Consider the following 12472-nt stretch of genomic DNA (forward strand, 5'->3'; position numbering starts at 1 on the left):
CCTGGTAGGCTACAGTCCATGGGGTCACAAAGAGTCGGCCACAACTGAGCGACTTCACTTTCTTCCTTTCCCTGATAGCTCAGTTGGTAAAGAATCTGCCTGCCAATGCAGGAGATAAGAGATGAGGGTGCAATCTCTGGGCCAGGAAGATCCCTTGGAGGAAAGCATGGCAACCCACTCCAGTATCTTGCCTGGAGAATCCCCATGAACAGAGGACCCTGTGGGTTATGGTCTGTAGGGTCAAAAAGAGTCCAACACAACTGAAGCAACTTAGCATGCATGCAAGGCATGATGTCTGCAATGTACGGACAAAATAGATTAGGAAAAACAATAGCTCAGAGTAGTTTGTGACTGGGGACAGTGAGGAGAGGACAGCAGCAGCAGTAAGGTAGGGATGCAGAAAACAGCAGAGAGAGAAAGTAAAAGGAGCAAAATGTTAATTAAACTCGAGTGAAGAGTCGTTATATAGAAATTATTTGTAGTAGCCTCATGACACTTCTGTAAACTTGAAATTCTATTAAATAAGGTTTTTTTTTAAGTCTCTGTTAATTGTTGCCATATCACAATGGTATTGCCTAAACAGAAATTATCTTCATTGTTTGAGTTTACATTTTTCTGAGCCCATCCTTATATTTACATATAAGGTAAACAAATAGCCTTTTCTGCACTACCATGCAGACTCTCTCACAAAGGGAGGGGACAGCAATAATTATTTTTTTTTTAAAATAGTTTATAATCTTCAAGGGCAGTGTCATAAACACTTGAAAAATATATTTAACATTTGCCTGTACAAGCAAATATGTGGAAATAATTCCAGAGAGCCTCTTCACATAGTTCAAACTGATGCTGACCAATTGATCTATCAAAATATCATTTTTAAAGAAAGACTGTTATGCTAAATACTGAAATTGTTCTTTCACATTATCATACTATACTGCTTACCAACTGGAGTTAGCTCAGAATTACAGTTTTTTTGTTTTTTTTTCTTAGTAGATAGTAAACGATAGTTGCTATAAATGTCAAAATTCACTAAGTCACCTTGATATCACAGTTTAGTAGGGCAGATTAAAATCGTAAATTTACTTTTGACATTGCAATTTTAGCATGACACTCTTATCTAATATCAAATTTCAGCATCTGAGAATCTCATGCAAGGCATGATAATCAGGTTTTAAATGCAAATCCTGAAAAATGGATTTCAGCAGAGGATGAATTTGAAACTTCAAGCTGGTCATGCCTGGAAGGACATGTGAATGTTTACAGTTGAGTTATGACAACATATATTTCTTTCAAAAAATTATAGACAAAAAGGCATCATACTATACAGCTTATTTCTGACATAAAGCATGGTCCTATTAATAAAAGAAGACAATATGGTCAAATGTTACCTCTCTCTCTGATTTACTCTTCAATTACCTTAAAAACCTAGGTAGGTACAGAAAAGCAAGTAAAGTTTTAACTAATATTTTATAGGTGAAAATGGATTTGACGGGAGTCACAATATTTTCAACTAAAAATGATCATGTACAGGCTACATCTCCAGATGTTAGGCAAGATAATGACAACACCCACTTGGAGCTCTGAAGACAAATAATGCTCTTAACCCAAAGATGGTGGGGTGCTTCCAGACACCCTAGGAAGTTGAAGAGATTAGTCTATGGTAAGAAAACACCCAGGATCCAACATTTGAACTTTGTAACCAATAAAGAAGAATTGACTTGACTCTTAATTTGGTGAAATCTATTTCCTCAGAATACTTGATTCACAGAAATTTAGTTTTCAAAGGACCAGTCAGAAAACCTAAGTCCAGCTATCTATTTTTCACAAATGTGAATTCACCTTCTGACCAAATGTCATCTGATAAGTCAGGTCTTTTGTCTCCCAGGTGTATATCTGAGTGCACTCTACTGTGTGACTATTTTGTTTTATGTGAACACACACAAAAAAGCAGGAAATTTCAGTCTCCAAGAGAAAGCTTTAAATAATTTAAAACATGCTCGTCTTTGCAAGAGCTGATTCTCCCAGAGTATATATTATGATTATTTAATGGCAAAATAATAATCAAAGACAATTAAATTTCAATATATTTTTACTCCCCTTAATTTGTACACTAAATATTTTAATCATATATGATGTATATATTCTTTGAAGATCACTCATTTATGAAGAATCAAATCCCTGTTATTTGCTTTGTATTGAAAAAAATGATTTAGATAATGGAGAGTTTCTACTTTTAAAAATATTTGTATACCAAAGGCTTAAATGCCTTCAACCCTATTAATTGGAATGGAACAAAATTCTTTCTAATATCTTTTTTTGTGACATGTCACTGATTTAACATGAAGAATTTCAGTACATTTTCACAAGACATAAGGGAGTTTTAGGGGCTTCCCAGGTGGTGCTAGTGGTAAAGAACCCACCTGCCAGTGCAGGAGATGTAAGAGACGCGAGTTCAACCCCTAACTTGGGAAGATCGCCTGGAGATAGGCATGACAACCCAGTCCAGTATTCTTGCCTGGAGAATCCCATGGACAGGGGAGCCTAGTGGGCTACAGTCCATAGCTTAGAAAAGAGCTGAATAGGCCTGAAGCGACTTAGCAGGCAGGCAGGCAGGCAAGGCAATTTTAAATGATACAAGTGGAAAGAGGTGACAAGGTGGTTATGAGCATAAATTTTCAGCGTCATGAGTGTTCTTTTTCTAAGAGTAAATATAATAAAACACTGACAAGAAATATAAATCTAGTCCTAGTCCTGATTATTTGTATTCTAATTAATATGATGGTCTCACATATGTTCTGAATACACTTTATTTTTTCATTAAATACATTGAGAATTTGAGTTCTTTTACAATATAAGGAGGATTTAAAAGGCAGAAAAACAATCACTTCTGTCAAAATCAAGTGTGCAAAGGTTCTCACAATAATTCGGTGAGAAAAATTATATGGGAGTAAAACAATATGAAGACTAGTTGTCCACAATCAAGCTCTTTTCATTTCTTGTTACCCTAGTTCAGGAACCAGCAGCATCAAAGTATGTTAGAAATGCAGAAACCCAAGGTACTACTTCAGAACTAACAAATCATAATCTATATTTTAAAAGGATCTCTGAGTGGCTTATTTACACCTGAGGATTTTCTGAGAATCATTGATTTAAGTGAAATTTGGAGAAAGCATGGGTCAGGAGTGAGTGGAAATGATTGTATTTTTATCTGTATTTTCTTAACTAACTAGGCATGATTGGTAGGTAAACAATATTATATACTATTTGTCAGATACTTTGTGAAGACTTTTAAATTCATTGTCAAGTTTAAATCTCACCACAACCTTGTATGATGAAAATGTTATTGACATTTTACAATGAGAAAACTGTGATTTACAGAAGTAGATAAGGTAAGTTCACAAAAATAGTAGTTATTAGAAGGGAGGCCATCTGACTCAAGAATGCATGCACTTAATCATTATATTTTATGGCTTAGCACATAATATGCAGATTCCAACTTATAGCAAAACATGTTACCAATTTATGAATGACAAACGTATAAATTGCACAAAGGCTACAATGGGAAAAAATTACATCCTAGATAAAGGAAAAAATTTTATCCTAGACAAAGAAAAAAATTTTTGTCATGCATGGGTCTTAAATAGCTTGGGCTTTCAAAATCCTCTGTATCTGCCAATTTGTGTTTTATAAGGTGATAGAACACACAATCAGAAAATTTGGATGGGGACAAGTACTGGCTAAATACTCATCAACTAATAGTTAAACTAGTACTTAACCCTCTGCTCATAAAAATATACAGTGTGATTCTATGATTGAGTTCTAAAACTATTTAATAGTAGTCTGATGATTATATACACTAGAAAATCCTTATTTGTACCTGTCTGGAAAGATACATATCTATTTTTTCCTTTATTCTGGAAAGGGAATTATAGAATCAGACAGATACAAATAGATGATTTTAAAGTTTTTGTTTCTTTGGCTACAGCTGCATTTTGATAAAGTATAAAGGTGCAAGATGCCACTCTATTTCACAGTGATGAGTGGGGGGGTGGGTACAAAAGAATAACAAGATACAGGAAATTTTTCTTGTAATATATTCAAGTTCATAACCAATGCTTATAACTATGATTAAAACAGCTGACATTTATTGAATACTTGCTTACATGTAAGAAGTTGTCACAAGAAGATTTTTTAACTATCATTTAATTTTACGCATGAAATAGGAACTAGCTTTATTCCGATGAGGAAACAGAATTGTTCAATGTTGGATCTGATTTAAACGCAGATAGGCAGGGCTTCTCCGGTGTCTCATATGGTAAAGAATCTGCCTGCAATGCAGGAGTTCAGGGTTTGCTCCTTGGGTTGTAAAGGTCTCTTGGAAAAGGGCATGGCCAACCACTTCAGTATTCTTAACTGGACAATCCCATTGACAAAGGAGACTGGCAGGCTACGGTCCATGACATTGGCAAGAGTCTGACAAGACCGAGCCACGAATACTTTCATTTTTCATACTGGTTCAAGATCCGATTATTTCATGCTGCAGAATTTTAGGAAAGGCTTCGTTTACCTCCCTCCCAGCATGTAACTTTAAGATAGGTCAGGTTTCCCCCCTCTTCAATAGAGAATATTCATAATTTTCTCTTTGGATTATTTTAGAGATATATATGACGATTTACTTACAATCACTGACTTAATGGTCTTATAAATGAGACAAATGCCTTAGGTTCATGTGATCAATACATACGAATTATGTCTTTAGTGCCTAGTTTTTCATTAAAAACAAAAACTGAAAGATAAAAATTATACTGTAATTTGCTTCCTTGCACCATCTAGTGGATTTAAATGACAACTGCGGCAGTAGTATAAATAATCATGTCAATTACACATCAAATTTTCAAACATCTGGAGAACAAATGCTAAAACTGTACTTCAGCTCACACCACAAACATGGACATAGTTGTCTCCTGTCTTTTTTAAGAGGGAAGTGATCAGCATGGGTGCTGAATTCAATAGCGAATGTTTAAATTTGTAAACAAAATAACATAAAATAGCATCCTTAGCATCTTTTCCCCATTACAGATAATGAAAGTCTAACATATTCTACTTTCTTCCCACCCGTTTCCCTGAACTCCAACGCTGGCCAGGCAGCTGCGCCCAGGGACGAGCCCCGCGCGTCTGCGCGCCGCCCGCGCGCAGGCGAGCTGAGGAGCGGAAGTGGGGAGGCGGGGCTAAGCCGGGACCAGCGAGCGGAAGAGGCCGCGGCGGCGGAGAGCGGCACCCACAGCGTTTGGCGGCGGTGAGTCCCGGGCAGCCCGAGCTGCAAGTCCCAGCCCCGGGGAAACGCCAGGAAAAACGGAAGGACCAGGGATTCCGGAGCAGTCGCCGCTGACTGCTGCTCCCCTGCCGTTGCCGCGGCGGACGCTTCCGCACTCTCCGCTGAAGACGCGGCCCTGACAGGCCTAGAGGCCTAGGCGCGGCCCTCCGAGCCCGACGTGTTGCCGCCGTGCAGCTGTGAGTAATCCGAGCGCCCTCTCCACGGCCGTTTACAGATTAAAATGGAGGAAATTTCCTTGGCTAACCTGGATACTAACAAGCTGGAGGCCATCGCTCAGGAGATATACGTAGACCTGATAGAGGATTCTTGTTTGGGCTTCTGCTTTGAAGTGCACCGGGCAGTCAAGTGTGGCTACTTCTACCTGGAATTCGCAGAGACTGGTAACGTGAAGGATTTTGGCATTCAGCCAGTTGAAGATAAAGGAGCGTGTCGCCTCCCGCTTTGCTCCCTTCCTGGAGAATCTGGGAATGGGCCTGATCAGCAGCTGCAACGCTCACCTCCGGAGTTCCAGTAGCCGCCACGTGAGAGTCTGAGGGTGACCAGGTCAATGACATAGACCAGTCCTGTGGTTTTGAGAAGTTAGGTAGCTAAGTAGAAAAAAAAAAAAAAAAATCAGACAAAAGTCCCAATTCCCACTGAAGATCCTACCCTTTAAAAACCCGAAGTGGAGAATTTAGGAATTCAGATCCTTGTATAAGTGTATTGCGTTGGGTCAGCTTTGAAATCCTGAGCAGGAGGACCTGTACTATGGATCCAGCGCGCCGTGCCGCGGTTGATTTCTAGTGCTCAAGAACCCCGTATTGTCCCCAGTGCGCAGGTGAGCAGCTGTGCACCCAGCATATAAAGTTCTTTGGTTCCTCAGCCTTTCTGTCTGCCTGATGTCAAGGGCTTTCTGGGTAACTGACAGTTTGGACATAACTGATGGCCTTTATCGTTGGGCCACAGTGGGACAACACCTCTGATCTCTCAGCCTTGGGTTTCTCCAAGACACATGCAAGTCAGTGATGAGAGCTGGATATTAGGCATTCCAGTCTAGTAAAACCATGAAAAAGAATTCCTGGCCGAATCTGTAGGAGAAGCTCTGTGGTCTTGACTGCAAGGAGAAGAAAAGCTCAAAGTCACCAGTTTCCCAAAGGTCCAGCATTTAAAAATGACGTCAACGGACTTGGGGACTTGGGCTAGCATCTTGCTCAACAGGGCCCTCTTTCTTGCACCACATCTGGTGGCATAGGCTTAGCAGATGGACAACTTGGTTATCCAAGCAGGCTGAGGATTGAGTAATGATCCCTTGGGGAGGTAGCAGGGCCTCCTGCAACTGTGCACGATCTTTCAAACTGCAAGATTCTTAACTGGATGTCTTATGCTGTGGACAGCAGTTCAGTGGGGCATTTTCCTACTCTCGAGTCACTAGTTAACCTTGCCAGTCTGTGGGTCTAACTTGGTTATTATGCCAGGTCACTACCTGCCTCCCACTTTCAGGGCAGAAGTGAACTATGGAAGAGCACCATGGCTAGCCAGGAGGCTGAACTTTCAAAGTTGAGCCCAGAGGGGACCTTTTCCAGCTATAGTCAGCAATGTGCTGGGAACCAAGGAGCAATCCTGGGTCATCTCTCATCTGACTGCAGTATCCTGTCACACACCCCTGCTCCTTGGGTTGGGCAGTCACGGGGTTTTGTGGTGGCGAACATCTAGACGGTCACCACCTGCCCCTCATACGGGGCAGTGCTCTCCAGTCAGTCCCCTTTGGACTTTCTTGACAACAAGAGCTGTCGTTTTGTTGCGTGAAGGACAGGACCTTTCAAGGAAAGGACCCCCAGAAGCCCCCTGGTTTTAGAGGATGGGGTAGGGGATGATGGGAACTGTGAGCTGTGTGTCAAAGCTGCTCTCCACTTGACTCCCTGATTGAAGTTTATGCTGTGTAGAGGGGTGGGAGCCCCCAAGGTGAGCGGGAACGGTGCTGCTTTCTTTGAAATGTTTTCTTACCTCATCTGTGCCCCAGTAAGGGGCCCAGCCTCATTTTCCTGGCTTGGCCCCATGTCCTCCAGTCCCTGCCCCACTGCCTGTCTGGTACAGCTCATCACCCCGGGTGCTGCCTGCCACTCTTCATTCACGCTGACCAGTTCTAATTTCTCTCTCTTGATTCTCCTGCTTCTGAAGCCTGCCCAGTTTCCCTTTCCTTGACTTCTTTTAAGTTTTTGTTTTCTTGTGTTTGTGAGAGCAGAATCTGTCTTATGGCTCCCTCTATTGGGATTGGGATGGGAGGAGAAAGTAATTTTTTTTGTATGTGACAAACAGTGTCATACCTAAGCATTTCCCCTGTAGGACTGCCGTGCTGATATGCCTTCCTGCTGTGTCTCACTTTCTGAGAAGGTTTATCGCCCCCCTCCACTTGGGTACTGCCTCTAGGACCCAAGCAGAAGAGCAGTGAAGGACTGATGCGTGGGAGTGCAGTAGGTCCTGATCCGTTTCCTCTCACCCCTGCTGTGCACGTATCCTTCCTGATCCCAGAAGGAACTGTTCAGACTCGTCCTTGGACTGGTTTGGGGTACGTACCGTGCAGGGGTAAGGGAAGCATAGTAATAGGGCCTTGAGGCTGCTTATTATTACATTCTCCCTCTAGAGTTGTCCTGCTCAGCATCAGGTCCTAGCTACAGATTGGGCTTTAAGAATTGTAGTAAAGTCAGACTTTGGCAAGAACTAAAATAATTTGGGGTTACCTGCCCTTGGGTTTTTTATAGACATCTCCTTCTAAGGAGATGCAGAAGGAAAGGAGGGTCTAAGTGAGACTCTGGCCTACCTACAATAATGTCTGGGAAACAGGCTCAACTTAAGGTTATGGTCCACTCTTACTTCAGAGAGGGAGCTCAGATTGTGACATTGCTGTTTCCTTTCTGGCCTTTTCTCCTGGTTAGAGGAGGAAGAATTGGAAACAGTTTTGAGTAGTGGTTGGTTCACATTACCTCCCTCTTGGTTTGTATTTTTGGTTTTTTTGCCCCCCATTATTAGGGCAGTGGCCCCCTGATTGAGTATGAGGTGGGCTAGGTCTAACAGGTGCCCTGAGGGGATAGACTATTTTCATTTTGAGGGAGAGAATTCTCCCTACCATATAGTTGACAGTGGTTAGGAACTCTCCCTTTCCCTACCTATCTTTCCTCTTAACAGCAGAATTCCTGTCCTAATCTCCTCAATTAAGTGTATTGCTCACCCTGTAATTCTATTATGTATCTGAGTGTGTATGTATTGGGGGGGGGAGGGGTTCTTTACAAATTTCTGTGATTTGTGGCTTTTTCTTCCATACATTAGTTCCACCACCGCATGCCCAGGGGCCATTGCCTGGCATTGTCGCATGCTGGGATCACTGGGGAAGTATAGTGAAACTCATGTCCTCTGTTTTGGAGAGTCTTATTTTTGCATAAGTAGTCCATCCTATACAGATTGCTAACTAACTGTGTATTCCCCTTGCCCCATGGCTGCTGGTGTAAATAAACTGCATCTCCTCATTGGTAAACGATGACAATAAACAAGATTTTAAAAATGATTTTATTTGGACTCTATATTCATCTTTTAAGATTATACATGTTTCTTGGGCTTTCACATAGTGAAATAAGTGTTGAACCACTGTTGACCCTTGACCCTTAGCCACTTTCTTCTGAATAGGAGTTTTATCAGAAGAGAGGAATTTTATTTCTTAATCTGATAGTTCAGATTTAGCTTTCTGCAACAGCCAGTGAGAGAGAGAAGCTATACAATCTTCCTTTTACGATAATAAGTAAGAAGGTGGTAAAATATAATCCAGTCCTGTCACTAAATAAGTCCAGTGTGAAGGATAGTTCAATTTAAATGGTACTAGAGGTATCTTAATATATATATATATTCTTGCTCTCGGGAGGCAAATAATTCATAGCAATAATGAGTCAGCCTTTCTAAAAGTTAACTTTTTTCTAATACTTTTCATTTTACTCCAAGTGTTTAGGTCTGTAATTTTGTTTTTTAGATTAATTCAGAGATTTTTAAAAAATTTATTCCAGTTCATATTCCAAAGTTAGAGCACTTTCCCTAGAAACTGTACCAATTGCTCCTTAATATTGATCAAAATCACTTGTTTGCTGAATGTTCTAGGTCTTTAAACAGCCCAGAAGCATAAATAATATTTAGATGAATAAAATGTATTATAGGAATGGGACCAGAGGAAACCTGTTGAAGTAGATATCTCAGGGGACGTTACTGACATGTGACATGTATTGAGTGACCTAACATGCAGCTGCCACAAATATTTTTGGATCTTATTTTGTATGTTTAGATTTGAATTAATATATTTCATGCTAACCTACTTTTCTGAAATGAGGTATTTGCAAGACCTCTACTAAATTACTTGATGGCAGGACATACAAGTTTATTTCTGTTCATGTTTTCTAACTAATGATCTTTATACTTAAAAAAAAAAAGTACATACCCTTTAACTCCTCATACTACAGTATAGTATGGTGAAGTCACTCAGTCATGTCTGACTCTTTACGACCCCATGGACTGTAGCCTACCAGGCTCCTCAGTCCTTGGGATTCTCCAGGCAAGAATACTGGAATGGGTTGACCATTTCCTTCTCCAGGGGATCTTCCTGACCCAGGGGTCGAACCCAGGTCTCCTGCATTGTAGGCAGACACTTGACCTCCTGAGCTACCAGGGAAGCCCCCTTTAACTCCTTAGATATTATGTTTTAACTGTGGCATGTAGCATGAGGTCAGGAACCAAATAAATGATTGCTTGATGTTGACAGAAAATGAGATATGCCCAAGTAGTAAAGGATTCAGGAAGAGCTTTCTTTAAATATATTTTAATATTAGTCTTTAATTATGGATAGGGAATTGCTGGTTATCAGAGATAATGTCAGACTTTGAAAGTTTTAATCTGTTGTGGAAGGCACAAGCTTTCTGAATCTTAACACATTTTCCAAAGAAAATATAGGTGTTGCAGCGGCTCAGAAAGATAAACCTGTAGATTTCTTGGTTTTGATTTTTCCATTTTGAAAATTTTGATCCTTGTTACTTGAACCTAATTGAACATATGTGATCTGAAGAGGAAATAGTCCTTTCAGAGATGAGAAAATGTATTAAGCAGCAGTGACTTGCCCACAATTCAAAGACAAAATTACAGAAACAAAAACAATGCTAGTGCAAGGCCAGTGCACTTTGTTGAAGCAAGAGAATTTACTAACTGAAAGGACTAGTTTTTTAAAAGATAAATTACCTTTAAAGTAGAATGAACATGTGATGCTAATGAAAACTTTAAGACAATGAATGGAAACATTGAAAAAGTGGAAAATGTATTTAACAAAAGTGACTCTCAAGGAATTTTTATTTTTAATCTTAATAAATGTAGTAATTTACATTTAGAACTTTAAAAAGATCCTGTTTCTACCCAAATACACATACAAATACTAGACTCATAGAATTTTACAGACAGTATAGCAAGAAACAAAAATCATTATAAACTCAGTAATAGGAAGATGTTAGCAAACCAACTCCAAACTTTGTCAAGTCATGTTAATCCCAGGAAAGATTTTGATTCAGAAAATCATCGCCATTAGAGAAAATCAGTGTGAAATTTCAATACAGAACAATAGTTTGCAAAATTCAGTGCCAATTATTGACTTTAAAAATACTAATTGTATAGAAACAAGGGCTAAAGAACTTCCATACACTGATAATTTATGTATCGGAATCTACAATTGCTTTGCTTAATGGTCAAATACTTGGAAGCTTTCTCTTTAAAAGCAGGAGTGGAAGAAACAAAACTCTCATTCTCAGATGATATCTAAATAGATAGTTGTATAGATTCTAGGAACATCCACTGGAAGTGATCATAGGATGCAGTTACGTTGCTAGTTATAAGAATCCAAAGTCAGAACAATGAAACATTGTAAATGTTGTGTTTATAATGTAATGCAACAAAAGTATATACCGTCCTATGTAATAGTAATATAACAAGAAGTGTAAGGTTTTATGAAAAAAAAATTTCATCTGGAATGTTAAAACTCAAATAAATTAATCATAAGACACCAAAATAAATGGAGAATGACGGGATGTTCGTGGGTAGGAAGGTCAGTATCATCACTCCAATTATATGAGTTGGAAGTAATCTTGATTAAAATCCAAATAGATGTTTTCATGTTAATTTTAAGATTTATATGAAAATCAAGACACAAGAATAGACAAGATCGTATTGACAGGTGGATCTTATACATAGTGAGATTGCAGTGCAGAAACTAAACAATAGAAGAGAGTTCAGAATTAGATGGAAAAACAAACACATTTATGTCATCCTGATGTGTGACTAAATTGGTATTGTAGTCAGTAGATTATGAACTGCCACATTGTTCTGGAATAGATTAGCCATAAATATTAAAACTGTACTCTAGACACAAAAATTAATTCCCATGAGGATTTAAGACATTGTGAAAAAGTAAAACATCAAATCTTTAGAGGGAAATATAGAAGGGTATGTTCATAATTGTAGGTAAGGAAAAATAAGTAAATAAAAGTACCAAACAAAAGATGGGTATGTTGGACCACAATAAAACCTATCTATGCACCGTCATACCAGAAACACACACACAATGACAAAATACCGTAACACGCTAGTAGGAGTCTCACAATTCTTAGAACTAATAAAAGATTGTTAACAAAATAATTATACAGTTGAGAAATGGACAAAATAAAAGAACAGCTCATTTATAGAATAAGAAATCCAAATGACAGAAAAAAAAAATGTGAAAAGTTCACTTAGTTTCAGAGAAATAGAAAATAATAGCAAATTAAATACCAATTTATACCACTTAGTCTAAAAAAGTGTGAGGATATCAACTCTGACAGGTATATGGAACAGTTAAAAGTCTTGTGCATTGCAGACTGTTAAATGATTAAAAAATTTTTGGAAAGCATTTTGGGAATATCTACTGCAGTTGATGTGAATAACCAATATCCCGATATTTCCACCTTTTGCAGCATTGTTTTCTACTATGAAAAAATTCAAAGAGATATAAATATCCATTTAAAAAAAGTCAAATGCAAAAGTGAAAATAACAGGATTGCACAAATAAAATACTTTGTAAAACATTTGTTCTTATAATTTGATACCTTT

The 12472-nt window shown here is 38.9% G+C and overlaps 1 protein-coding gene across 1 annotated transcript; it reads left to right on the forward strand.

The window, feature by feature from the left end:
* Positions 1-5214: 5214 nt before the first annotated feature.
* ATXN7L3B (ataxin 7 like 3B) lies at positions 5215-8873 on the forward strand. Its single transcript, XM_020908930.2, has one exon. It carries the CDS (start codon positions 5556-5558, stop codon positions 5847-5849), a length of 294 nt encoding a protein of 97 aa, XP_020764589.1. The 5' UTR covers positions 5215-5555; the 3' UTR covers positions 5850-8873.
* The last annotated feature ends 3599 nt before the right edge of the window (positions 8874-12472 follow it).

The sequence above is a fragment of the Odocoileus virginianus genome, chromosome 24 (genome assembly GCF_023699985.2).
Source record: "Odocoileus virginianus isolate 20LAN1187 ecotype Illinois chromosome 24, Ovbor_1.2, whole genome shotgun sequence".
Classification (NCBI taxonomy): domain Eukaryota; kingdom Metazoa; phylum Chordata; class Mammalia; order Artiodactyla; family Cervidae; genus Odocoileus; species Odocoileus virginianus.

Coding starts and splice junctions, on each gene's coding strand:
- ATXN7L3B (XM_020908930.2), top strand. CDS start 5,556: ATGGAGGAAATTTCCTTGGCTAACCTGGATACTAACAAGCTGGAGGCC.